At 40.2% G+C, this 26,912-nt stretch overlaps 1 protein-coding gene across 9 annotated transcripts in view; it reads left to right on the plus strand.

Annotated features, from left to right (window-relative positions):
- PLEKHG1 (pleckstrin homology and RhoGEF domain containing G1) overlaps positions 1-26,912 on the plus strand; it is a 103,074-nt gene that overhangs the window by 12,642 nt on the left and 63,520 nt on the right. For all 9 annotated transcript variants that reach the window (XR_014562473.1, XR_014562474.1, XR_014562475.1 and 6 more), the window contains exon 2: positions 19,469-19,543. Coding sequence is in view for 2 of the 9 variants with exons in the window: in XM_083732144.1 (XP_083588270.1) it covers positions 19,469-19,543 (75 nt within the window). In the remaining 7 variants the exon portion in view is untranslated. The remainder of the gene's footprint in view (positions 1-19,468; positions 19,544-26,912) is intronic.

Raw genomic sequence — 26,912 nt, forward strand, 5'->3', positions numbered from 1 at the left:
TATTTTGCCATGCAGGAAATCAGTTGCAGCTGGATGCACAAAGTTTCCACTCCAAGTATATGAACACACCTTTTAGTGTTCTACTAAAAACGTTTTTTCTTTATCCAGGGCCTTACCTTGAAAAGTGACTTGGAAGACTGGGGGGGGGGGGACGGGACACTAGAGTCTTGTTTCTTAAAAGTTGCTGCCTTTGAAAGAAACTATGTTATTTTGGCAATGTGGTATATGGGGTTCAAAACGCATGTGAAGCCTTTCTTTTAAAGGCAGCCCTTTGTGACTAATGAGGACCTCTATATCTACATCTCTCTTGGGATCCTAGTTCAAGTACTGATGCTTCCTGTAGATATTGTGGCCCTAGGAAACAGCTAAATGCAGGAAATAACCATCTCAATGCATTAGGTTGGGCATGTTCAGGCTTTGGATCTACTTTTTTTTTGTACTAGAATCAGTCAGAGCCAAGTGACAAACACTGTGGCTCAGGATCAAATTCATATTCATATTTACAAGAGTCCCCCTTCTCCTCGGTATTAAATCCCATGAGCCACAAACTGACTTAACCTGCACATATGCATGCAAATCCATATGGGGTAAGTAACTGCATATTAGAGGATTTGCCTAATTAAGGAAGGGGGAAACCTCTTTTGTTTTAATGGGTTGGAAATATAGTGATCTGCCATTAGCTCCAGATCTGTCTTCTGCCTCTCCAACTAAAAAAGCTAAAAAAACCATAGCATACATAGCTCCCACAATGGACTATATATATTATTACTGATTTTAATAAAGTATTTCAATATCTTATTTTTGACAATCCTCTCCAAATAGTTCATCAAAGGGTCTTCTGGGATCTTTCATTCCATAAGTGGAACCAGATTGTGTTCAAAAATTTCTTAATGTTTTTGCATTATTGGAAGAGATGAATTAAGTTGGCACCATGTTCCCCATGTCTTCAACAAGCGTCTGTAACCAAATTATATATCTTGTTTAGTTGGTAGGATATCACATACCATTTGTATAGGTATCTTCAAACTGTGTTCTGTTAGGTTCACAGTTGTCAAGGAGCTTGAGATGTCAATGCCAATTGCCAAATAGTTTTATATCAGAACCCCTAGATCTTGCTCTCACATTTTTTCTGTCAAAGCTCACTTTTTCCTACAAGAAGACAATGTTGTCATTGCCAGATTTGTCCTACTACCCCGTTGTTCAAAGCCCTTTGTTCTACACGTTTGCTCAGAAATAAATTTGTAGAAGCTCCTTCCCCTGAATAGAGTGGTCCTTTTTCAGATATAAATCTAAGCCATGGTTTAGTATTATGTGCTTCATGTACTCCTCATTCAGCACAGCTGTGAAATAAGCCAGGATCAGTGGCTTGAGCTTCTGGCTTTTTAACAAAGCATAGTTTTTACCAGAGTTCCTCCAGCTTGGACATAATGAGAAACTTTAGTTTAAAGGTAGACGCTTCCAGTATCCTTAGAACTGCTGAGACTTGCTGCTGCTCATATCCATAGCAGTGAGTTAAACCATGGTTTGGTGTCACTTCCAAACCAGGCCTAAGTGTAGTTGTGATGGTAGATGTATAATTCTCTCTTGGATTACAGTGGTGCCTCTGATTAAGAACTTAATTTGTTCCGGAGGTCCGTTCTTAACCTGAAACTGTTCTTAACCTGAAGCACCACTTTAGCTAATGGGGCCTCCCGCTTCTGCCGCACCGCCACCACACTATTTCTGTTCTCATCCTGAAGCAAAGTTCTTAACCCAAGGTACTATTTCTGCGTTAGCAGAGTCTGTAACCTGAAGCATCTGTAACCTGAAGTGTCTGTAACCCAAGGTACCACTGTATAGCAGCATTTCTAGGGGAGCACCTACATTCCATCTTAATCTGTCCTTAATATGACCTTATTACAGCTATTCCAGTGGAAGACATATGGGCATAAATTGCCTCTTTCCCTCTTATTAACTGTTCTTACAGTTGGAACCTGTTCTTCAGCAGAAGCTGTAACCAGTGTTAGAAACTGGGACAGAAAAGCTAGGAGGCAAGTGGCTCCTGGGATCTGGGTTGTAGGCACCAAAACAGAATGTCTAGCCACCATTTGTGTGTGGGGGGGTGTCATCATTTTTATTTATTATTTTGATAAGCATGAATTAATATGCAATTTACATTAGAGACACATTTCCCCCCAGAAATTGTTAATACATGTTTAATCTGGTGTTTATAATAAAAATATTGGTATCATACTTCAGTTTTCAAAACACTGTACTCTTTATTGATAAATTCGTTATCATATTGCCTATCCTTAACATATACTTCAAGGCTTCAAAGCACATTCATTTCAGTAATTCTTGAGTGTCAGCCAGGTGCAAAAAAATGGCACCCATACATTTGGACTTTTCACAAATGGAGAATCTTTAGGTGCAAAATGTGTCTGGCACCCTGCTAATTTCGAACCCTGGCTGTAACTTATTTGCCATTAGGCCTTCTCATGCCTTAAAAATGTGTTGAGAACTAAAATATATGATGGTGTTGCGGGTTCTTTTTAAGTCTGTCATAATGGTTTTAATAATGAAAGTGAGAATTCAACTATGTTTACAGCCTTACTTATAAGCATTTTCATTCCCAGATTTTTGGTGGCGCAGCAGTTAAATTAATGCCTTCCATAACTTACATCTGGTGAGAATTAGTGCAGTCGTACTATCCTTTGGATGAGAAGGATTAGCATTGTAATTAATCACACATTTCAAGGAAGTTCTGAAACCTTTTAGCTAGGAGTTCTGCAGAAATAATACACTTAATAATATCCACATCTCTCCAACCACTTTATTTTACTACTGTGTGGTGTAAATTAAATAAATTTACAACTTGTTGTTTTTATGCTAATTATTTGACAGTATTTTACTTTACCATCTAAGGTTGCTGCTGCATACCCTTAAGCATTATGGGTCTGCAGTTCACATGAGCAAAGTTCAGCTCACAGAAATAATAATAATAATAATAATAATAATAATAATAATAATAATAATAATAATAATTTATTTATACCCCGCCCATCTGGCTGGGTCCCCCCAGCCACTCTGGGTGGCTTCCAACAAAATATTAAAATACAATAACCTATTAAACATTAAAAGCTTCCCTAAACAGGGCTGCCTTTAGATGTCTTCTAAAAGTTTGGTAGTTATTTTTCTCTTTGACATCTGGTGGGAGGGTGTTCCACAGGGCGGGCGCCACTTCTGAGAAGGCCCTCTGCCTTGTTCCCTGAAACTTGGCTTCTCGCAGCGAGGGAACCGCCAGAACGCCCTCAGCGCTGGACCTCAGAAAGGGACAAGGAAGTCGTTTTTGCTGATTCCCCTGCAAATCTCTGAAAATCTTCTCCAGAAGATTGAAGGACCCTTTGTAAGAGCATGGGAGGTGGTGCTGGGGACTGCTGGGGAAGAGGGAATTGGTAAAAACTCAGCTTCATTTCCCCCACACATGAGTAGCAGCTTCTACTGAGTCACAACTTCTTGTAGAACTGAAAGGAGCCCTTCTCTGGATCCAAACCAATATTTGTATTTTGTCAGGAAATGTATTTTAATTACAGAATGGTTATGGCTGATGGGAACTGTGCTTTCCATATTTATTTATTTATTTACTTTTACTTATAGACTACCCCTTATACAAAATTCCAGAGCAGTAGACATGGGGGAATCCTGTGTTTAACAGCCACACTTTAGAGCTAAATATAATCTTTAAATATAATGTGGAGCTTGAAATTAGTAATCTCAGGTTTAACAGACAACTTAGTAGGGAGTCCCATAATGTTTGGGTTGATGGTGAGTGTGTGTGTGTGCGCATTGTGCCTTAAGGAGCCTTAGACCACTCCTAACAGATGTGAGTGGACAGTGGAGTTGCACACTTTCACCATATCCAGTACTCCTTCATTTCAAATCTGCATCCCGATTGATGTCACAACTTTATACCAGACACAGACTTGTACAGGCAGCAACTATTTTAGGGGTCTCTGATATTTCTGTGACTGCACACACATGCATCATGCCAAACATGGAAGTAGCCTGAAAATGCCACAAAAAGTGGTGGGGCAAGGGCAAGGGCAGAACAGGGTGTTTGCAGACTTGTTCAATAGTGTTTCAAATATATGCAATTTCACTTAAATGCGGATGCCTTAGAATGTAATGCCCGCGTAAACTGGGAGTTGCCTGCAATAATAAATTTCTCTTCTGTTGATTTTGGGGGCAACACCAGTTGCCTCACCCCTATTGACTTTAGAACTGTGTTGTAAAAGCTTCGATAAATCGTGTATAGCATTGATTAAAATGCATATATTGGACAAAACAGACACGTGGGTTCTCAAAATGAAATATTTATATAAAAATAGGTTTTTCCTCTTTTTTGGTAAGTGATGGGCATCTCTGCATAGCTGAATTAATAATATGCTTAAAATTCAGTAGCTTGCTGCTGAAAAGCACCGCCCCCCAAAATGGCTGGAAGTGTTAAAGAGTGCTTGTGGCAAAGCATTTACTTACCAACCTTAAATTGCCCCTTAAATAAATAAATAAATAAATAAATAAATAAATAAATAAATAAATCTGGCTTCTTTCTGTGGAAGTAAATCAAAAATCAGTTGTGTTTTGAGTAAAATGGATTTTTCTCTGTGGTTGTTACAGATCTTTAAGTGGTTTTAATTTGAATTGTAATTATGAGTAGAGCTACAATATTAGGCCCAATTATTCAGGCAAATTCCTGTTAGAAAGCATGCCAAACTAGGATTCTGGTAGGTTTTAAAAATTATATTTTTCTTGTACCAAATATGGACGAAAGAAATCATGACTGCCTTTGCAAGTGAATATTTGCTTTGGAAAATAATACATAGCTCCACAGAGGCAAACACTACTCAGTTTTGGGGTTCCTAATGTTGGGTCATTTCAACTATCTTCTGATAGAAGCAATTGTCAGCAATTGATGCTGACAGAAGCAATCGGATTCTTGTATCCATGGTTTCTTAAACTGACATAAACATCAAACCCTTTGCCCATGCACCCAAACCCTTTGCTCTTCTCTTCCTGATGTGCTTCAATAATACAAGAAAGAAATTGTGGTTTCCCATTTCTGCTGAACAAGATGACTATGGTGACCAACTTTGAAACTTTGAAACAAGCCAGAAATACAGTATATACAGTGTGTATATTCTGAGAAGGTCAGTATGAATGAGGCCATTGGATTCCTAAACTGAAGTGACCATTGTTGTTGTTGTTATTGTTGTTTAAAAAAAACTATTAGTTCAATAGGCTTTTGTAGTAGGGCATAGCTTGACATGCCATAGCCTGACATACTAGTTAAAAGAAAAGAAAAGGCAGAATAGACCACAGGACATGCCAAATATCTGGATCGCAGCCAGCTACTGAGTACAAACAGAAAGGCCAACACCTTAAGTCTCACTTTATTTCTGTGGGAAATTATTGAAGTTTTGGATAGAGCCGTCCTTCAGAGGTTGGGGAACGGAAAGGTGTCTGACCCAATGGGCTGTCAATTCCAAAGCCCTGCTGGGGCCAGGACAGAATTGGTGTCTATATGTGGCTTTTTCTAGCCCCTTGCCTTTTTGTTGCTGGTTTCTCTTTTAAATGTTGGGTTAATTTTAATTTTTTGTTCTAGTGGCAGGCAAAATAGCCACACCAGCTCCAAGGCTGGCATAGCCCCCCATAGCCTATTCCATAAGCATGTTTGGGGAATGAGGGGCCTATGGATTCAGCAGATCCAAAGCATCCCCTTATCCTCCCTGTCATTCCCCTGGAACACCCACTTTTTGACCTTAGGACACGAGGCAGATCAGCAACCATGGTGGAACTTGAAACCTCTCTGAGGAGGCCTCCAATTATAGTCCACAGCATCCAACAGCTACTTGCTCTTTTGAGGAGTTCAGAATTCCAACCCCTGAGCTGAAATCTATTGCCATGCTCTGAGAACATGCAATGCAGTCACCTTGTTGAAGCTAAGCAGGTCTGGAATCCTGCCATTGTCTGTGTGGGAGACCTTCTGGGAACCCCACATAGTTGTAGGAAGGCAAGACGGAATTGTACAGCTCCTAACTGTTCTGATCTTACATTTTTGCAGTTAGTATTTTATTGTAGTTGTTCTTCCTTAAGTCAGTGTAAAACAGTTTTAAGGAAAAAGATAACTTCGCTAAGACATGGTAGTTGCAGGGAAGCAGATTGCTCTCTTCCTGTGACATTTTCTATTGTCTCCATCTTCTATTTCAAAATGACCAGGGAAATGTGTAAACTTCCTTTTGTATCCAATAGATAGAGATTCTTAATTAGCAACTGCTTGTATTTGCTGACATAAAGGAAATGAATGGACATTTGTGATTATTGCACATCTGTTGCTTTGTGTTAAGTATCCTGTATGTGGGTGAAACTGTCTTCAGTATCCCCCCACCCACACAGCAAAGGTGAAATGGAGGCATATGTTTGCTTTGTTATAACAGTTACAGATATGGCTACAGACATAAATTAATTACTTAACCCCATCCCCATTTCCCTCAAGCTAGTCACTTGTATATTCTATCATGTGTATCACTGAAAGCATCTTATGAAGTTACAGTTGCATAGTCTGCATTTTTGAGTTTTAGTTCTGCGCAGTAATTGTACTCCTCTTTTTTTCAAAAGCCTTTGATGCAGAGTCTGAGCAATGTCTGCTCAGACGTAAATGCTACTTACTCACTGGAAAGTGGGGTAAGGATTACAGCCTAATCCACAACATAAGGGATATTTGTAAATTTGTCTAGATGTGCACTGAGCATGACTTGCTTGCCTTATGTGTAAACTTGCATAAGTTCTTCATTGATTTTTATAATCTTTCTTGCACTTCCTTAACTGAAAATAATCAAATGGAAAGTGGCATATGTTGGGAAGCATAAAGTTATATCTAAATATTGTTTATGGTGCCAGCCAAACAGTGCAGGTTAAACGAACAAAATTGAGATCTAGCTGGACAAGGGTACAGTATCTAACATTCCATTGTGTTCATCTCATCAAGTATACTTTTATTTTTGCCTATTGTGTGTTTATGTTCATGTGCACAAGATAGCTTTCAAAATGAACTTCCTTCAAGTTTTGGATCTTACAAGTTTTCCTGCGCCCTTTGAACGTAGCAGTTTTATGTATGTACAGTGGTACCTCAGGTTAAGTACTTAATTCGTTCCGGATGTCCGTACTTAACCTGAAACTGTTCTTAACCTGATGCACCACTTTAGCTAATGGGGCCTCCTGCTGCCGCCGCACCGCTGGAGCACAATTTCTGTTCTCATCCTGAAGCAAAGTTCTTAACCTGAAGCACTATTTCTGGGTTAGCGGAGTCTAACCTGAAGCATATGTAACCTGAAGCGTATGTAACCTGAGGTACCACTGTATAGAAACAGTGTAAACTGCTTTTCGTAGTTTGATTCAGTAACTGCCTGCTCTATTAGCAGCATTTTGTGTGCCTTAAGAAGTGAGTTCAATTAAATGTATGAAGCTTTTTAAAAGCAAATTTCTGTAGGACAGAATTAATCTTTTAATAGTGCTTTCTCCTAACTCTCTACCTAATCTAGAGATAGGTTCAGGTAGGTAGCTGAGTTGGTCTGACACAGTAGAAATATATATAAAAACTAAATAAATTGTCCACACACAAAAGCTCATACCAAGAACAAACCTAGATGGTCTCTAAGGTGCTACTGGACTCATATATATATATATATATATATATATATATGCAGGTTTTGGTGTCCTCGGGTGTCTTCCCGTGTAAAAGTTGGGGTGTCTAGGCGACGTTTCGACGAGGTCTCACTCGTCATCTTCAGGCTGGTGCTTTCGGCTTCTTGTTACTGGAACAGAGCGGGATCTCAATGTTTGAGTTCCTATAAATACTGTAGAGGGGGTGTGGTGTCTAGCCTCCAATGTTCTGGGCAGAGAGGAAGTTCCCAGGCTAGTGTGCCTTTTCTTCTTTTGTTCCTTAATTACTTGAGAGATACCTTGAGTGATTTCTTGAGTGATATTCTGAGTACCACTTAGGTGGGTCATTAGGTGTGGATTAGTTGCTAAAGTCTTTGTGTCTTGACCTCTTGAACTTTGTGAAGAGTTTTCCTGAGAAGATGGCTGTATTGCACTTAGTTGTGCTTTGGCTTGGCTTCGTGTATAGGGGCGAGCTGTGGTTTTGTGGCTTGTGTCAGCCAGATCTGTGTAGGGATTGCAGGGGGGTGCAGCATCCGGAGGTGCCACCATGGATTGGCTACTGGATGGTGTCAGTAATTCATCTGTGGAGAGGGTCTGGGTTTGGGTCTGGTGTGGTTGATTGGTGTTGGCGTTCTGTGTGCTAATCCAAAAGGAAACACCCCCCAAAAACCAAGACACAGAAGAAAACAATGGCATGGCCCTCCTTCCTTATATCAAGGGCACTACAGATAAAATTAGCAAAATCCTCCATAAACACAATATCAAAACAGCCTTTTGCACCAACCAAAAAATAGCCAATATCCTCAGAAACCCCAAGGATAAAATCCAGTTGGAAAACCAAGGGATCTATGAAATACCCTGCAAAGTCTGCCCAGCCACGTACATTGGACAAACAAACAGACGAATAAATGCACGTATCGCAGAACACAAGAATGCCGTCAAAAAAGAAGAAAAAACTTCCTCTCTTTTCCAACACATGAAAGAAACAGGACACGAAATTAATTTTGCAGATTCCAAATTGCTCTTTAACACGGAACATCACCACAAGAGAATAATCATGGAAGCCATCGAGATAGAGAAACACCCTCACAACATGAACAAGCGTGACGACACATCCCGCTTGCCAGACATCTGGAAATTAGCCCTCCCCACAAAAACTGACACCAGATCCAGAGGCACACAGAACGCCAACACCAATCAACCACACCAGACCCAAACCCAGACCCTCTCCACAGATGAATTACTGACACCATCCAGTAGCCAATCCATGGTGGCACCTCCGGATGCTGCACCCCCCTGCAATCCCTACACAGATCTGGCTGACACAAGCCACAAAACCACAGCTCGCCCCTATACACGAAGCCAAGCCAAAGCACAACTAAGTGCAATACAGCCATCTTCTCAGGAAAACTCTTCACAAAGTTCAAGAGGTCAAGACACAAAGACTTTAGCAACTAATCCACACCTAATGACCCACCTAAGTGGTACTCAGGATATCACTCAAGAAATCACTCAAGGTATCTCTCAAGTAATTAAGGAACAAAAGAAGAAAAGGCACACTAGCCTGGGAACTTCCTCTCTGCCCAGAACATTGGAGGCTAGACACCACACCCCCTCTACAGTATTTATAGGAACTCAAACATTGAGATCCCGCTCTGTTCCAGTAACAAGAAGCCGAAAGCACCAGCCTGAAGATGACGAGTGAGACCTCGTCGAAACGTCGCCTAGACACCCCAACTTTTACACGGGAAGACACCCGAGGACACCAAAACCTGCATTCCTGTACCCGTGAAAATCTACGAAAGCAAATATATATATATATATATATATATATATATATATATATATATGTGTGTGTGTGTGTGTGTGTGTGTGTGTGTTATGTGAAACATCTTTCATTTCCATAATGCTGCCTTCCTGCATCTTTGGATATCCACAAATATCCATGGAGTGGTTTGAATGGCCATGCAGATCTGAATATTTCTTGTGCATTCATGTTTTGAGTGTGAGGTCATAGCCACACGAGAGATTTAAAGCACTTGGCTTTCCCCAAAGAATCCTGGGAACTGTAGTTTACCCCTCAGAGAGATACAATTCCCAGCATCCTTAACAACAGTTCCCATGATTCTTTGGGGGAAGTCATGTGCTTTAAATCTCTGGTGTGGATATGACCTGAGTGTGCATTTTTAAATCCTCAAATTGGTGACTGGATCCACAAGTGCTTAAACAAGAACTGATTGACTTTAAAATCATATACTGTTCTGTTCTTGAAGCTCATATAAAAACCATATAGGCTAAGCTTCACTGTGAGATATGGATGTATTGAAAGTGATGTAAATTTTCATTGCATTCCCCACTGAAAAGCATGTGTGTTACAAATTGAAATATAGACTTAGGAGAACCAAGGAGGTGTTCTTTTTTTCTGCAGAAAATGTCTCTTCCTCTTCCCCTTTAAGATCTATCATGTTTCAGTGCCCACAAGACCCAGACGTTTCATGTTTATTTTCTAGCTCTCTTAATGTTTTTCTGCTGCATTTTCGGGGACACTTTTTCACAAAAACAGGGTATGCACAACTCCAAATCACAGGCAATTATTGGCATCTCTTCCAAACCCTTTGCAGGGTCTTAGATGTGCACCCACAAAGTCCCCCTCACTTCCGAGGTCTTTGTTGTTCATTAGAATAGAATAAGCAGAGCTGCTACCTCTACTGAGATGAGTGGGGTAACCTAGAACCTGTACAAGTATACCAAAGCATATACTGGGCTGCTGATGTAAACAAGTACCAACTAGTACTACTAGCTACTAAAATTAATAATGACTTGTTGAGCAGCAGCATTTTATATCTGAATGCCTTAACATCTATACTTGTACTAGGAAAATGCTTCTTGTTTCTGTTTCTCCTACAAAAGTACATGGAATGATTTCAACATGCATGGGATACTTGGCTTAAATGTTGTGATGTGGATCTTTAAAGTAGAGGAAATGAAACACGAACCTTTTTAAAAACAGTGACTAAATGCTATTTATCAGCAAAAGTATCGCTTTTGGAGGAGGAGAAACTAAACATCTGGCTTCCCTCTGGAAAAATTATATTTTTCCTTTGACCCTTTGTAAAAATAAATATTTTTCTAATAGTTTTTATTTTGAAGGAGTTGAGCAGTCAGCCTAATCAAAGGAATGTCACTATTGCCAAAGCTGTTGTTTGTTTAGGCTTTGTTTTGCTTTTAAGATTGCGGCAGCAACGGCGGAATTTCCAGAGAAAAGGCAAACTTCATTTTTTACTTATTTTAATTGTCGGTTTCCAAAACTGCTATTAAATACTGGGCAAAGGAGACTGTGGCACTATAACACCTGTAAGAATCCTCTAAACATGTATCTCATGGTAAATGATTCACCTGTATTGCACCTCTGAAGAGTGTGTGTGGAATTTTCTGACCTGTAGAAGGGATGGTTGTTAATCTGACTAGGAATCTCTTTAGCAGAAAGTACTGTACAGTACAAAAGTCAAGAGTGGTTTTATTCCTGAGACATATTACATCTGTTGACCATTTGTGTGGAAAGCTATACCAAAGTGTTCTAGAATAAGGTTACCAGACATCCCCGTTTCCTGGGGACAGTCCCTGGATTTACAAATCAGTCCCCATACAAAATCCATTGAAGTTGAAAAGTATCCCTGGATTCATTGAAAAAAAATCTGGTAACCTTATAGACATGATTGCAGCAGAGAGCTGTGGTACCTAACTGGACTTTGAAGATTTGTGACCGCAAATTTCTAAGCTGACAGCTGTTGTGAATCAGCTGATGTTCATGCACATAGTAAATACAACAACCATTCACAATTGCATGGAAAATGAGAAATCCCATGGCCAGGATATGTGTTCATACCTGTGTTCAGTAGTGGAGAAAGGCCATATTTTCTTATACATCTTAGGAGGGTTATAGAATCATTGAATTATAGAGTTGGAAGGGACCATCAGGGTCATCTAGTCCAACCCCCTGCAATGCAGGAATCTTTTGCCCAATGTGGGGCTTGAACCCACGACCCTGAGATTTAGAGTCTAATGCTTTGCATATTCTAATTGGCCCCCTCTGAATTATTTAGTGAATTTCATCAAACTTGATGTGAACTTCAATACCGCATCTTGACTTTGCACTGGGAACTTTGCTGCCACATACACCCGGACAACACCATTACTGGCCCCAACATCACACATACCATCTCGGGACTATTTAATTGCTCATCGTCTAACATTGTGTATGCCACCAAATGCCAACAGTGTCCTTCAGTTCTCTATATTGGACAAAGAGGCCAAACCTTACGCCAAAGAATAAACGGACATAAATCGGACATCAGGAATCACAAGACAGAAACCAGTAGGAGAACACTTCAATCTCCCAGGACATTCTATACAAGATCTCAAAGTAGCTGTTTTACTACAAAGGAATTTCAGAAATAGACTGGAAAGAGAAGCTGCTGAATTGCAACTTATTACCAAACTTAAAACCATGGAGAGACCTGGTCTGAACAAAGACATTGGATTCTTATCTCATTATACATGACAAAGCCATTTTTTACCTTCTCACCCCTTGCTTTTTCCTGTAAGACCTATTGCAGTCGTTAAGAGTCGTCAACAGGCTCATCACAGCTATCTGCCAATCACCCATTCCCACCACCCTTCTGAGTAATACCCCTCCCCACCTTCTCACTATATAGAAGGGTCTGGTGACTTCTGTTTCAGTGTATCTGAAGAAGTGTGCATGCACACGAAAGCTCATACCAAGAACTAACTTAGTTGGTCTTTAAGGTGCTACTGGAAGGAAATTTTTTTTTGTTTTGAAAAGCATATGTAGATGCTCCATATGCAAGTTGTGCCTATAAAAATATGCCACCGAGCTCACTTGTACCACAAGGAGTGCAAAATATTCGTTAAATAACTGAAAGATAGCAAAAACTTTATTTATTTTGCCTTAAAAATGAAAATCTGAAATATTATAATTGTTGCATTTAATGGGTTTGAAATGAGCACGTTCACATTTTTTTGCTTGCCAAGTTTAGGAAATGGATCTTGCTTTTATCTTAGCAGATGATTAAAGACTTCTACATAGGATAAGCTTGGGGAAATGACAGCTTTTGGCTGACTGGCTACCTTCCACATTATAGTTCATCACTGTGGCTCTTAGCAATCTGCAGATTCAGCAGAAAGGCATCCGCAAGCCACAGTTGCAATGGAGACTGAACTCTGTACGTTACGACGGTCTATTTTGCTATCTTCCCTCTAAAGCATGTTGGTATGGATGGAAGCCTGGGCTCTGGCAAAGTCTTACGGAGTCAACAGAATGTTTTTTTTCCCTCTAGACCTGCAAAGTTATAAAATGTCTGCACAAGTAAAATCATCATCACCATCATAATATAGATAAGACATCGGGAAATGGACAATTACATTATATTCCTATTGCGCATGTTGCTAGAAGGTATACTGGGTTCTTTTGCTATTCACTATGTGAGAAATTTTGAATGAAGTGAGGCCTTTCCTTATTTGTGTTTCCTGGCAACATAATGTGTTCCCACCTCTTGGGTTATAGTGTGTGTGTGTGTGTGTGTGTGTGTGTGTGTGTGTGTGGTGTTCCCCTCACCCAACTGGTTCCTTGGCTCAAGACTGCTGTTCCTGATGACCTAGTTTTAGCTGTACACATGAGTCATCATCTTTAAAGGGGACCTACCCTGAAGTGCGCTGGCAGGAGTACATGGATTGTTTATTAATACAGTATTGCATTACATAATGTGTTCATAGCCCATTGCTGCGTTATATGTAACTTTGTTCAGTTAGACATGGTTAGAAGTATTACAGTCAAAGAACTTTTACTAGACTACATTTGCCCTGTGTTTTTGTATAGCACTTGAGAAGAAAAAAATCTCGGAGTGCCCATGTGCTGGCAAAGGCCTAAGTACAATACAGGACCTTTAAAAATGCATCATTTTTTGGTGATGAGGAAGGGTTTACAGAATTTGCAGCATGTGGGGCTTTAGAATTTACCGCTAAAGGGAGACAGGCTAATAGACATAAATGCAACAGTCCATTTCAAATGACTGGTTGCCTTTCCTAACTGTCTGTGGGTGACAAATGTACTTAGTACTGATGAGCTGGCTTCGAACTGGCCATGTTTATACCAGCCTAAAACGTTTTTTGGCAGTTGACTCTTGCTGTGCACATGTCCAACTTCAATTTTTGGGTCACTATTTTTCTTTAAAATGGTTAGAAAAAACAAGCTGGTTCTAAATTGGCCACTTAAAATGCTGCCTGCTTTGCCATTTAAAAATATGTTCAGATCTGGTAAAGAAAGGTTGGGCAGGTGGTTGGCTGCCAGACAGTGTACTCATGCAGTGTACTCACGAAGGTGTACTCATGCTTATGTTTAAGTGAATTTGTGTATATGCAAATAAACTGGCATTTCTGAGTAGCTGGCTGTTTGTATGTGTTCTTCCGTCCTTTTTTAAACCAGAAACCTGTAGTGTTTCTCCTCTAAGAGGACTGTTTCTTGTAACGATTTGGTTCGAAAGCTGACATGTGCCAGCCAGTGAAGGTGCACAGCAGTCTTCGTACTATTTTGAATAAGCTGGTGTAGGGCACTGTGACCTTTCTGGCATCTATCCCCTAAACTCTTTTTGCCCAATAGGCATGACTCATTCTATTCTTTGTATAATGTGGATGCGCACCAGTAACAAAAGTCTGTCTGTCCGTCAGGCCTTGTTTGATTTGCTTTCATTTTATCAGTATCTGCGCAATTATACTGCAGAGAATAGCTGAGGGCATTGTTTCTTGAAATACCTTCTGACTGACACAGGCAGAGCTGGGAATTGTGGTGAGATCAGACTGAACCATTGAGCTTTACCTCCACTTTATTATTTAACAATATGAGGCTGTATCATGCAGGGTGAGGGGTGTTTTGGGCCTCCAAATGTTTTTGGACTCCAATTCCTATCTGCTCCAGTCAGCATGGTCAGTGGTTGGGTCAATGGTGGAAATTGGGGTCTAAAAACATCTGGAGGGCCTAAGTAACTTACTGGTTTCAATGTCTGGGTTGTTCACAGCATAATCTTCCAAGATGCATTTCATATTTCTACCTGCAGATCTGCTCCTGGACTGAAAGCTATAAGTTCGGCAAACTGAAATTAAACTTTCTGCTTTGGTTCAAAGAAAATAGGTTGTATTGAGTATACATTGTTTGGTAGCACATTAAGTAACCTTGGAAGATTATTAAAAGGCTATTTATGCTGACTTCATTGGGATAACAAAAGTGTTAACTGCCTTAGGTTGTTAGGTAGAATTAATGAGTCAGCAGCATTGCCACATTGCAATGTTACAATGATTTGCTCGCAAGGTTTAAATAGACTTTTGCTCATGCATAACCATAAGGAATGCCAAGCCAAACATTACCCCATTTCCTCGTTCTCTCCTTGCCAATACAAATTATAGTTGTAAAATTTTGCCCTTGTGTAAAGTTCAGTTGTTTGTGTGCTGCAGGTCTTAAATTGTCTTCCGAGTGAGTGTTTTTCCGTGTATCAGCATCTCCCAGTAAGCTCCCTTGCATTTAATGTGAGACCTTAAATTGAAACAGCCACTGGAATGGGTCAGGCTGGCTAAACATTCAAATCTTATGCATTTGGACTGCCCACATAATTATTTTTCATGCACTTACATTGGAAACTGTTTTATTCATTACACCCATTATCTGTTGTGGAATATCTTTCCCTCCTATCGATCAGAATGACCCCCCCCCCCAGGGAAAAGAGTTTAGAACTTTTCCCACTATATTTTGTAGAATCCATTATCTGCTTAGAAAAAAAGAAAAAGCTACCAAAAGACTACTGTATTGTACTTGTCTGCTACATAATGGTTTGTTTTGCCTTGTCTCTGCAGCTTTTACAGCAGGTGTGACTCACCTGTGGCCCTGCAGGTGTTCCTGGGCAAGAACTTCCATCCCGCCTGACTTTTAGTCATGCTGGTTGATGGGAGTGTGTGTGTGTGTGTGTGTCTGTCTGTCTGTCTGTGTGTCTGTGTGTTCAACAGGCATGTTTTGTTTAAACATTTCTTACGATGAAATCTGTAGAAACATTCAAAGGTGCCTGCAATCTTCTTTTCTGGCAGTTTTCTCATCCTTTCATTCCTTTTGTTTTGCCTTACTGAACATGCTGTGTGATCAGGACTCCCTCTAGTGACAAAGGCTATGTGACTTCATAGGCAGCTTGTCGATAACCGCTCTACAAATCAGCATGTGACGTGATGAACTCAGATTTGATTTGGATATTTGTTCATTTTTGTATATGCATCCATTCTCAATTATCAGTAGAGGGGGGGGCAGGGGGAAGCATATCCTGTGTTACACATAATAGCTATTGTATTTGGTAGTTTAGTCTGAAGAAAATATAGGGATATTAGAGATGTATTTTTAGACAGGGCAGATCCCATTTAGACTGAGAATATAACGAACCATATAACAAAGTACTTTTAGTATAAAATACCAGTGTCTCCGTCATTATATGCTAATCATGGTCCCTACTAATTATTTGTGTGTTCATGATAATGGAGGATTCTTTTCTTAACCAGTCAAATCGAGTTAAGAGTTGTTAAGAATATGATGCCTTAACATATGTAATCATGAAAACACAGTTTTGATATTTCTGTGAAGTGCTTGGAATGAAGTAGTTTGGTTTAACAAAGTTCACTGAATTAGTTGAGTGATCTTTGAACTACACCTAGAAGTCCAGGGCCGGTGCATCCCATTTTGACACTTGAGGTGAAATGAGAGGTGCGGCCATGACATGGTGGCGCTCCTGTGCCACGCCACCTTCACCAAAGCCTCTCTTTCCTAAGTTGTGCAGTAGCGGTACAAAGCAGCTCTAATGGCAGATTCTGACACAGTCTCATGAAATTTTGGCAAGATCTCGCAAAAATTCAGCGGAAATCAGTGCTGATGCCTGCATTACGTCTCTAGCTGTGGTGGGGCAGGCAGGGTGCTTGCAGTGGTGCCATCTCAGGGAATTCTGCCACCTAAGACTGGTGTGTCAGGTTTTTTCCTAGGGGCTACTCAATGTATGCAGTACAGGCACCTCTTTTTGTTGTTGTTATACAGTGTGGCACTTACTCTAACAACTTCACCTATTTTTCTAGAAAAAAGCACTGCCTAAGACGTCTGCTTCACTCTGCCTCATGGGTGTGCTGGCCCTGTAGAAGCCATTTCCATAATTGTTGGGTGAACAAAATGCCAATTAAGTCTGTATCAGTGTTGAACTTCTAATGATTTCTCATTCATCTTCAAGTTCATTCTCTTTCATGTGTGCCCCCCCACCCCGTAGACTTTTGGGACCTTAGGCTTAAGGACCACATAAGTTGGGGGAAATAAGCAATTCACATTCCACTGTTATTGTTTTAATATTTATATTTTCTGCCCTTTAAAATTTAGCACAGCAAAGCAGTATATCATTCAAAAAGCCACAGTTCCATTACACAACCTGCAGTGCAAAAGGAACATTAGAAATCAGGACAGAAGTGCTAGCATTATAACCAGCAAAACTAATGCAACAATGCAGCCCCGAAGTGTGTCTAGCCAGTACGATATTAACTAGCACAGCTCATTCTTGTGGTAGCATACAAGCAGGGAAGGTTTTTAAATAAATCACTTCAGTTCTGTTGTGACTGAGTGCTTCTTGTAACATGATGCTTTCATGGCCAAGTAGTGTACTGTTAGCAAAGAAAGATTAATTGAAGTTTGAGCAAATTGCTACTTGACATTGTTTTCACATCTCTCTAAAATTAGTCATGGAAGTTGGCAAGGGTGAAGATGATGTTCTAAGGTTTCATGATACTTAATAGGCCACTTAAGTTAAAAAAACACAAACCCAACGTACTCATTCGGCTTTTCCCATTCTACAGCTAAAAATCCAAAATGATCACTTACCGTACAATGCTATGTGTCTCATTTTGTTCTGTAGGGCTTATTCCCAGAAATGTGTGGAAATAGAAACCTTCCTCTGCGATTTGGTTGATGAAACAAATATTAATCCATTTTAAGTAATTGAATTTATGAAGTATTTCTGGTTGGTTGGGACTGGGGTGAGGTTTCGTTATTAGCTTGAAGACACCAATTATGTCCTTGTACCAGAGGCAAAACTCTTACTGGTGACTGTCTACTTACAGAAGGAATCTTATCAGTGGAACAGAGAGAAAGGTAATTTTTAATAGTGCAGCACCCTGCTCCCCCCTTAAATTGACTGTGTTTGGGTTCCAGTTGTATGGGCGGTATGAGGACCAGAGAGCTGAAGTTGAATCCCATTAAGTTTGAGTCTCAGTGAGCAGGTGGTTCTCTTGTCTCAGGTTTCACTGTCTCTAAGAGAGGAGGTGCATAACTTGGACTTGCTCCAGCTATGCTACTTGAGGACCAGGTGGCCTTGGTGGCTCAGAGTGCCTTTTACCAGCTTCAGGTGGTTCCCAGACAGGGATAGACTGGCCATGGCAGTCCATGTTCTGAATTGGGTTGTTGCAATGCATTGTAAGTGGGGCCGCCCTTGAAGATGACTCAGAAGCAGGGCTGGCCCACACATGAGACAAGGTGAGGTGACCACCTCAGGCAGCAGGATCCACAGGGGCAGCAGATCCCGATATAGATCCAGAAGCTTTAGCTAATGCAGAACGTGGTTGCCAAAATGTTAAGTGGTGTGGCCAGAGAGAATTATGTTAAATTGATCCTGAGGGATATGCACTGACATTTGCTTCTGCTTTATGGTTGTTATCTGTGGTCTCATTACTATTTTTGGCATTATTTTGTACATCACCCTGATATCTGATAAAGTGAGGTTATAATATATTTTCACAGTGGAGCAAATAGTGGGGAAATGGCTGGGATTAAATTATTCTGCTTGGCACTCCTCTGGATGCCTTGAGGTTGATGCTGTGCAAACAAGAACAATTCCTATTGAACTTGGTGGGACTTACTTAGCTGGACAGAGAATGGAGAGGTGTGTGCTTTATTTTTCAAAAATGCTTTTACTGTTTTGACTTGAAGTCCCTAAAGCAGGCATAGGCAAACTCCAGTCCTCCTAATGTTTGGGACTACAATTCCCATCATCCCTAGCCAACAGGACCAGTGGTCAGGGATGATGGGAATTGTAGTCCCAAACATCTGGAGGGCTGGAGTTTGCCTATGCCTGCCCTAAGGGGTTGCCAGATATTTTCATTCATCTTTGATTCACTGGCTAGTGTTCACTAGTAGGACTTCTCTGTTGAATTTTTAAGTTAACTGGCCCCCCCTAAACCCCCTTTTTCAATTATATGGGCCTGTGTATTCCTTAAACAAGGATGACTAATCTGTGGAGCTCCTGTTGTTCTTGGGACTCCCACCATTCCCAGCCAGCAGGGCAAGTGGTCAGGCCCTGGGTGGGTGCCCAATGTGGCCAACAGCTGGTGCTGGGACTGGTCAGGGATGATGGGAGTTGTAGTCAGACAATGTATGGAGGCCTCAGGTTCCCTATTCCTGCTTTAAAGGAAATGTTTCCGCAAACTGTTGGTACTTTACTCAAACTCAACGACACATGATAGGGTCAGCAAATTCTTTGTGCTCACATATATTAATTTGTTAGCTTTGTTTGCCCTTTTGATGAAGTGTTTTATAGGATGTGTGTGAATCAGCTTGTAACAGTATCCTGAACTTATAGAAAAGTGTTCCCCTGCTGGCTTTGGTATGAGAACAGTTTTCTTTCTTTATGTCCCTCAGGTTTCACTGAATTGGTCTCGGCTGAGATGCCAGATAAAACACCAGAGGGTAAAGAAACCTTATCCAGGAATGAAGGTCGGTATTGTTTTTCTCTTAAGAAAACTTGTTCTTTCATTTTCTCAGAATACATATTGTAGGAAATATAATATCAATCCTTTTTTGGTGAAACTAACTTCTCAAATGTAGTGTTTCTCTCCTTCCTTGCTTATTTTAAGCATGATTATGTAAAAATGTTTCATTTCTGAAAAGTTAGTTTGTGGTGAGGGAAAGTGAGAGAGATGATTCAAACAATGTTTGGGTGGCTAGGGACATGTTAGGTTCCTGTATGGTGTGTGTTACTTTATGGTGTGTGTGTGTGTGTGTGTGTGTGTGTGTGTGTGGTATTTGGTGACTTGGTAAGTTTTTATGTGTAATAGCCAATGTTTGGTAAGTACAGTAGTACCTCGGAAGTCAAATAGAATCCATTACAGAAGTCCATTCAACTTCTAAAACGTTCGGAAACCAAGGCGCGGCTTCCGATTGCCTGAAGGAAACTGCGGAAGCTGTGTCGGATGTTCGGGTTCCAAAGAATGTTCGCAAACCGGAACACTCACTTCTGGGTTTGCGGCATTCGGGAGCCAAAATGTTCAAGTCGCAAGGTGTTCGTCAACCAAGGTACAACTGTGTAAGTCCACTTGTATGTATTGACTTGGAAGTAAGTCCTATTGACTTCTATAGTGGCTACAGGATTGCAGCCTGAACAGTAATAAAGTCACTTGATGATACATCAAGTAGTGAAACTTCAACATTCACTTTAGAGCCATGTTTTGTAAAACTGAACACAATAAATTTCCAAAGCAAAGTAAGGCCTAAGCTCTGCATTTTTCGCGTTAATCTGGAGTTTGTTGTTTTGCTTTCTAATTTGGGGGGATGGTAAGATAATTAGAACGTAAGAAGAGCCTGCTGGGTCAGGCTAATGGGCCAACTATCCCTGCATCCTGTTCTCACAGTGGCCAACCAGAAGCCTATGGGAAACCCACAAGCAGCATCTGAGTAAAGGAACACTCTCTCCTTCTGTGGTTTCCACAACCAGTGTTCAGAAGCATTACTACTGCTAACCATGACTGGTAGTAATGACTTGATCAGCCAGTCCATCTTTTTCCTCAATAAGGCAGTTTGCCTTAGAGTGATATTAACCATTCCCTTGGGTGTTTTATAGCTATTGATGTGCTGTATTGACATTTGTAGGAGCCTGACAAAGTGTTACCCATTAACCTAACTAATTGTTATCTGGTAATGTCAGTCATCTGTTTGGGGTTCTGTGCTGCTATCACTTTTTCTTTTCTAAAGATAGTCAAACAAGGAATTAATTGTGTTTCAGATTTTTATTGGCCCTGCGGACTTTGTCCTTCATGTGAAGTTATAGCTTAGAACTCCGGGCAGTGCTTCAGAAATAGAAGAGGATGCTGTTATGATGAGGGAAGAGTCTCTAAAAGCTATTTTATGTACTCTAGAAAAATGAGCAGTGAAGCTTCATTCTCTTGCAATGCAAGTTGCTTCAATGAGATGTGTCAATATTTAATATTTCAGCACAGAAACTCATCAATATCCAATTAGTTCCCTTGCCTGCTGAATATTGTAAATTCACTAGTTGCTAAGGATTAGCCTGAAAGCAGCCAGTATTTTCCACAGCGTTGGTTTGCTTATCTTGTGTTCTGCTACAGGTTGTAGGATTTAATGAACTTCTTGGTTCGTTTCAGTGTCCCATCAGCCTCAGCCAGCTTCTTCCCACCTAGCTGTGCATAGAAGTGTAGCTCCAATTGTCTTTTAATGTTGTAACTCACTTTGGGACATTAGGATGAATTATTATTATTATTATTATTATTATTATTATTTAGTGAGGAGGAGACAGTAGCACGTAGCACATGTGTATTGGCACACTTTCCTGAAGTTTAAACAAAGCAAGGTTAAGCATTGCAGCTCTACCATGTCAAAATGCTACCAGCTGCCACTGCATACACATGTAAACAAACAATAAACAGAAGTGAATGAAAGAAAATAAAGTCTTGTGATTACTTTACTAAAAATTGGCAGATAGTTTGTTAATCTTCTCTCCCACCAAGCCCTTTTGGTCAACAAAAATTACCTATAATGTTCTGGTCTACTTTCTTTCACCAAAGCAATGGTGTTTGGTTTGGTTTGGTTTGGTTTGGTTTGGTTTGGTTTGGTTTGGTTTGGTTTGGTTTGGTTTGGTTTGGTTTTGTGTGCGCACATGAGGAATATATGGAAACATTATTGAGAGATACAAATACATTAAACAATTTATTTGTGTGTTTCTTAATCACAGCCTTGAAACTCACTCTCTAGTGAACAACTATTATGCTAGTCCATAGTGAAACAGAGAAGTGTGTTAGAACTGCAAGAGTAGACTGTTATGCAGATTGTTAGCCCAGATTGTTCCTAATGTAGCCAGTGTTTCTGTTCAGTGATATTTTCCTTTTTAAAATTGTTGGTGACTTTGCGTATGAATGAGAATTGGAGCAATCTGAAATAACTTCTGTATAAATATGTCACAAGCATCCTGGTTGGCATTAATCCTCATATTAGAAATTTGACCTTCATATATTCAAATCTGTGAGGGCTAGAGCCTTTTTAAAAATGTCCATGAGTTTATCAGCATTTCAACGGAAGCTTGTGGGCTGCATACAAAAACCTTGGGTTTAGGAAGGAATTACTTGCCACTCAGAAGCTAAAGCTGTATGTTTGCACCTGTAGTGCAAATGTTATGGAAAATTTGATTACCAAGGTAATTTGGGTAGTATAAGGTTGGCACAAAATCGAAAATGCTGTGGAGTGGAAATCCAATTCTAGGCTGCTACTGATTATCAATTTATGACATAGCTTTTACAAGAAAACCTTTTTGCAGCTTGACCCTCTTTTTAGCTTCTCTTTGAGTAGCAGGCTCTATTACAGCAGGAAATCCTGACCTGCTTTCCTGGTTTGCTTTGTCACCAGGCTGTTTCCTTCACAGCTGGCTAGTTTGTGGGATGTAGTAACCTAACAAGGCATTTGTATTCTCCTGGTGAGCCAGATAAGTTTTTCACATTATTTTGAAGACTGCTTCCCCTAGATTTTGTAGGGCATCTGGATAAACCATCATTTTTAGCATCTCTTCCTGGACAGCTGTAGGAGACAAATTTATTCAGACTCTGTATTCCTTTTTTTATCTTCCTTTGTGTGTGTATCCAAATAAAAAGGCTTGGTTCATGATAATTTATAACACAAAGAGATTGCTGCAAATGGAGAATAAAATTCTTGTGTAGATAAAAACTTAAGAGGACACATTTTAAACTAATAATAATTCAAGTGACAATGCAGAGGATAGTAAATGTGTGTGTTTGGTGATAACTTCTGCCTTCTCTATTGCTTCTTTCGAATTATGTCTATACAGGCTGAGCCAGATGTCTGTACACTGTAAGGAGTAGTAGATTAAGTTGTCACACAGCATCTAACATATTTCCATTCCCCCCCCCCCCGAGTGGGTTGTAATGGGACACTCTGGACCACCGGAGTAGCTAATCCTCCCTGCTCAGCAGGATCCTTTGTCATGAGTAATATTACTACAACCCTCCACGCCATCCTCTGAATACAAAAAAAGTTTCTAAGTCACTCTGGGAGGGGGAGAACTCCTCCTCCACTTTTGATCATAACACGCTGTTAAAAATTGTAGCTCAGGTATGGCTTATATATTCCATTTTGATCTCCTTGGTGCACCAGAGTCCTCTTGTGATACTCCCATAGAAATTCTATCCCACTAGAGTGGCTTACGGTAATTCAGAATCAACAATATCATAAAATATAATAAAAGGCATTGATAAACCATGATTATTTATAGCAGATACTTGAGTAAACGTGTATCTAAATAATAATGTCTTTCCCTACTGCCAAAAGACAGCCTGAGAGGGGACATCCACACTTTATGGAGCAAAATGTCCCACAATATGGATGCAGCCATTAAAACAGCTATATGGCACAAAAGGACCTCTCCAGATATTAGGGAACAAACAGGGTGGTATAGGTGATCATTCAGCTATCTGAAGGTAATTGCCAAAGTTGTGTCTGGAAGAAATGGCAGTGGGCACAGAGGTTGCAGGTGTCACATGGTCCTATAGATGAGCTTGTTGCTGCATTCTGGATCAAGTGTGTCTTCTAAAGGTTTTTCTAAAGTTGCCCCATTTAGAGCACATTGCACTAATCTGATCTTGATTTAACTCAGGCTCTCTTTCTTCTTAATTGTAGCCAGGTCTGACTCTCTTGGAACTGGCCACTTTTGCCACCAGGTCATCTAGATAGAAAACTGAGTCTAGGAACACTTTCAAACTGCAAACCTGATTTTTCAAGATGTGTTTATGTGTGTGCATTCTCATTCAAACCAGGCAGAATTCTTGTTCCAAAGCCATCTCCCTCCTGATCAGGAGCATGTGTCTCTTGTGTGGATTCATCTTCAGTTTCTTAGTGCTCATCCAGCTCATTAATTTCTCCAGGTTTCAGTTCAGAACCTCAACAGCTTCCTTTGTATTAGGTTGAAAAGTTTAAAAGTGCTACACGTCACCTGCATATAGATGACAATGAACACCTTGAATTATTCTTCCCGTTCAATGCAGAAGATGTTAAATAACATGGGCCAGAATCTATCAAGTTTTAAATATGAATGGTGCCGGCAGAGAGACAGACATATTTAACAACTATTCTCTAAATTTGGGCGTCTCTTTCCCTCCAGGTTGTCCAGAGTTGAAGCTCAGAGTTCAAACTTGAGTCTCCAGTTGTCTTTGGACTACAGTTCCCATCATCCATGACCACTGGTCCTGCTGGCTAGGGATGATGGGAGTTGTGGTTCAGAAACAGCTGGAGACCCAAGTTTGGGAAACACTGCTCGAGCATCTTCTAGAGCTGATGTAAAACTTAGTTTTGTTGAAGTGAGTGCATAATGGCCTCTCACTCTTGGAACACTGTCATAACATTTCCAGAGTCCAGATATCAGGGAGAGAGGCCTCCAGAAATTTATTACTATTGTTGCTATTACTTCCAGGGCAGGTAAATGATCAGCTGGGAGGGAACTGGGCAGGGAGAGAGGGTTCCTTCTCTGGATAAATTTACAAACTACACTGAAGAACAACTCATGAGGCAGTCATAAGCATTGCAAGTTGTTATTTTTTTCCAATCTGAAAAGTATTGGCTTTGGTGCTGTTAGGGTTACCCCTCCTTTGGTGCTGTTACCCCTCCTTTGGTCTGCTTGTAGAAATTACTCCCACTATACGGTAATTGTAAAGAGGTCATTTTTCAAGCTAATCCATATACATTGCTTAAGAAGAGGCATTTGGGCTGCTATCTTAAAGCCAGTGTTCGAAACTTCCATTGTTCTAGGCGCATTTTGCGACAAGGAATTTCATTAGCGAGAGCCATTTCTGAGCTCTGGACACAGTACTGCACCTAAGGTTTCAGATTAAAACTGCAGAGTGGAAGAAAAGGCGGACCTTTTTTTGCCTCCCCACTTCCAGCCACTCTCTGAAGACTGGAGAAGAGACCCTCATAAGAATATTAGTGGGGCGGGCAGGGGAAGCATGGCTTTGGGTTTTTTTGCAGTCTTCAGATGAGGACTAGACCATGTGAAAAATGAATATAAGATTTTAGCTGCAGTTCATTCATTTACTGCTTTGTATCCTTGTTATAAAAAAGTGGGCCTAGACATTCCATTGTTGCGCCCATAACCTATGCTTAAGGTGCCATTTAGCTCCTAGCTTTCATATCTCAGTTTCCAACACTGCTTAGAGTATTTGTGAAAGTAAAAAAGACTGTGATAAACAAGTTGAATGTGAAAACCTTGTGGCAGGTATTTTGGGGTTCATCTGTCTTTGAATGTGCTACAGTTGAAGGAATATCAAAATTATATACTGTTTGGTGCACCCTACATTAAACCAATTTGTAATTAAAGTATTTATAAATAGAATACAAAACAAATATTTACCTGGGTTTACATCATGAAGTCTTGCTGGTTATGCCCTGATGCATGAAAGCAAGTGTTGGGCCTTAACCCTTCAAATCTGCTCAAGAAAGTGAGTTGGCTGAAAGTAGAAAGTAACACCATCTTCCATAGGTTTGTTGCCAAGTTGGATTACTTGTCATGCATTTGAAGTCCTGAGGAGAATATTAATGACTCTTTTAAAATGGATCTTTAAAAACACAATGGTTACCATGAGTCCCGGTTGGCTGGTGTCCAGCTGGAGTTCAGCATTCCAGTCAGCTGTGATCTAATACTCCTTTTAATCATGCCTGTAAAATTTGAATGGCCTGTGAGTTTTAAGGTGTGTGTGACTTTATAACACACACACACACAAAATGTGTGTGTATTATATCATCTCTGTTGGATGGATGGTAGGACTGAAATATTCAGTGTTCTGAAATATTTCTTAGAAATCCCAAACAACATACACCATAAATCATAGTGTGTAATATATAAGCACATTTGGGATCTGTAACAAAATGTTGCATTGTGGAGAGGTCTCCTGTAGAAAGTTTCGGTCATCCATGCCTTTTTCCAGGATACTCCTTCCCCTCTTCCCTCCCCCTGGATATCCATTTCGCCTTTCCAGCAGTCTGGCACAGGCAGGATTCCACAGCCGCTAATTGTGCTCAGAAGTTGGGGATGTATTCAGACACAAGCCTATTTGCGTGAGTTTTCCATGAAAGTTAACCCTTCCTTCCTTATCTTGAGCTCAGTTAAAATCCCTCCCTGTGCTAGACTGAAGTGCTTTTGGTGGTTAAGTATTGAGAGAAGTTGCCTGATTTGCTTTATTTTTGGCCTCAAACATAATACGATTTTTTATTTTAAATAGCTGTATGAAAATCCACTCTCTCACCTGCTAAGCAGATCCCTTTGTACTTATTGTAAGAATCAAAGAATTGTAGTGCTGGAATTGACCCTGAGGATCATCTAGTTCTTTGCAATTCAGGAATGTGCAGCTGTCCCACATGGGAATCGAACCTGCGACCTTGGTGTTACTGGCACCATGTTCTAACCAACTGAGCTGTCCAGTATAAATATTAAATAAGGAAAGAGTTTTTAAAGGCGCTTGTTCACAGATACTTACTGCAATCTAGAGTACATTAATATATTTAGAGTTTTATGTACCAGTTGTATTGGGTGCTTGCCTGTCATTTATAGATGATAATGTTTTTTGGTAGGAGGCATGAATCCTTAAATCACTCTGGTGTCACATGCTGATATCAATGCCAGCACACGGGTTTGGCGAATGAATTATTGCTAGTGAAAGGTACTAAATATATGTCAGATGATACATATGTCAAAGTGCAGTGCTAAATACCTTTTTCTAAAAATAGCCATGAATTTACTATGTTGTTTACCCTTCTTAGCAGCAATTTGGATTTGTATATAGGTGGCTAAAAA

Source organism: Podarcis gaigeae (assembly GCF_964106915.1).
Source record: "Podarcis gaigeae genome assembly, chromosome: 3".
NCBI classification, from domain to species: Eukaryota; Metazoa; Chordata; class Lepidosauria; order Squamata; family Lacertidae; genus Podarcis; species Podarcis gaigeae.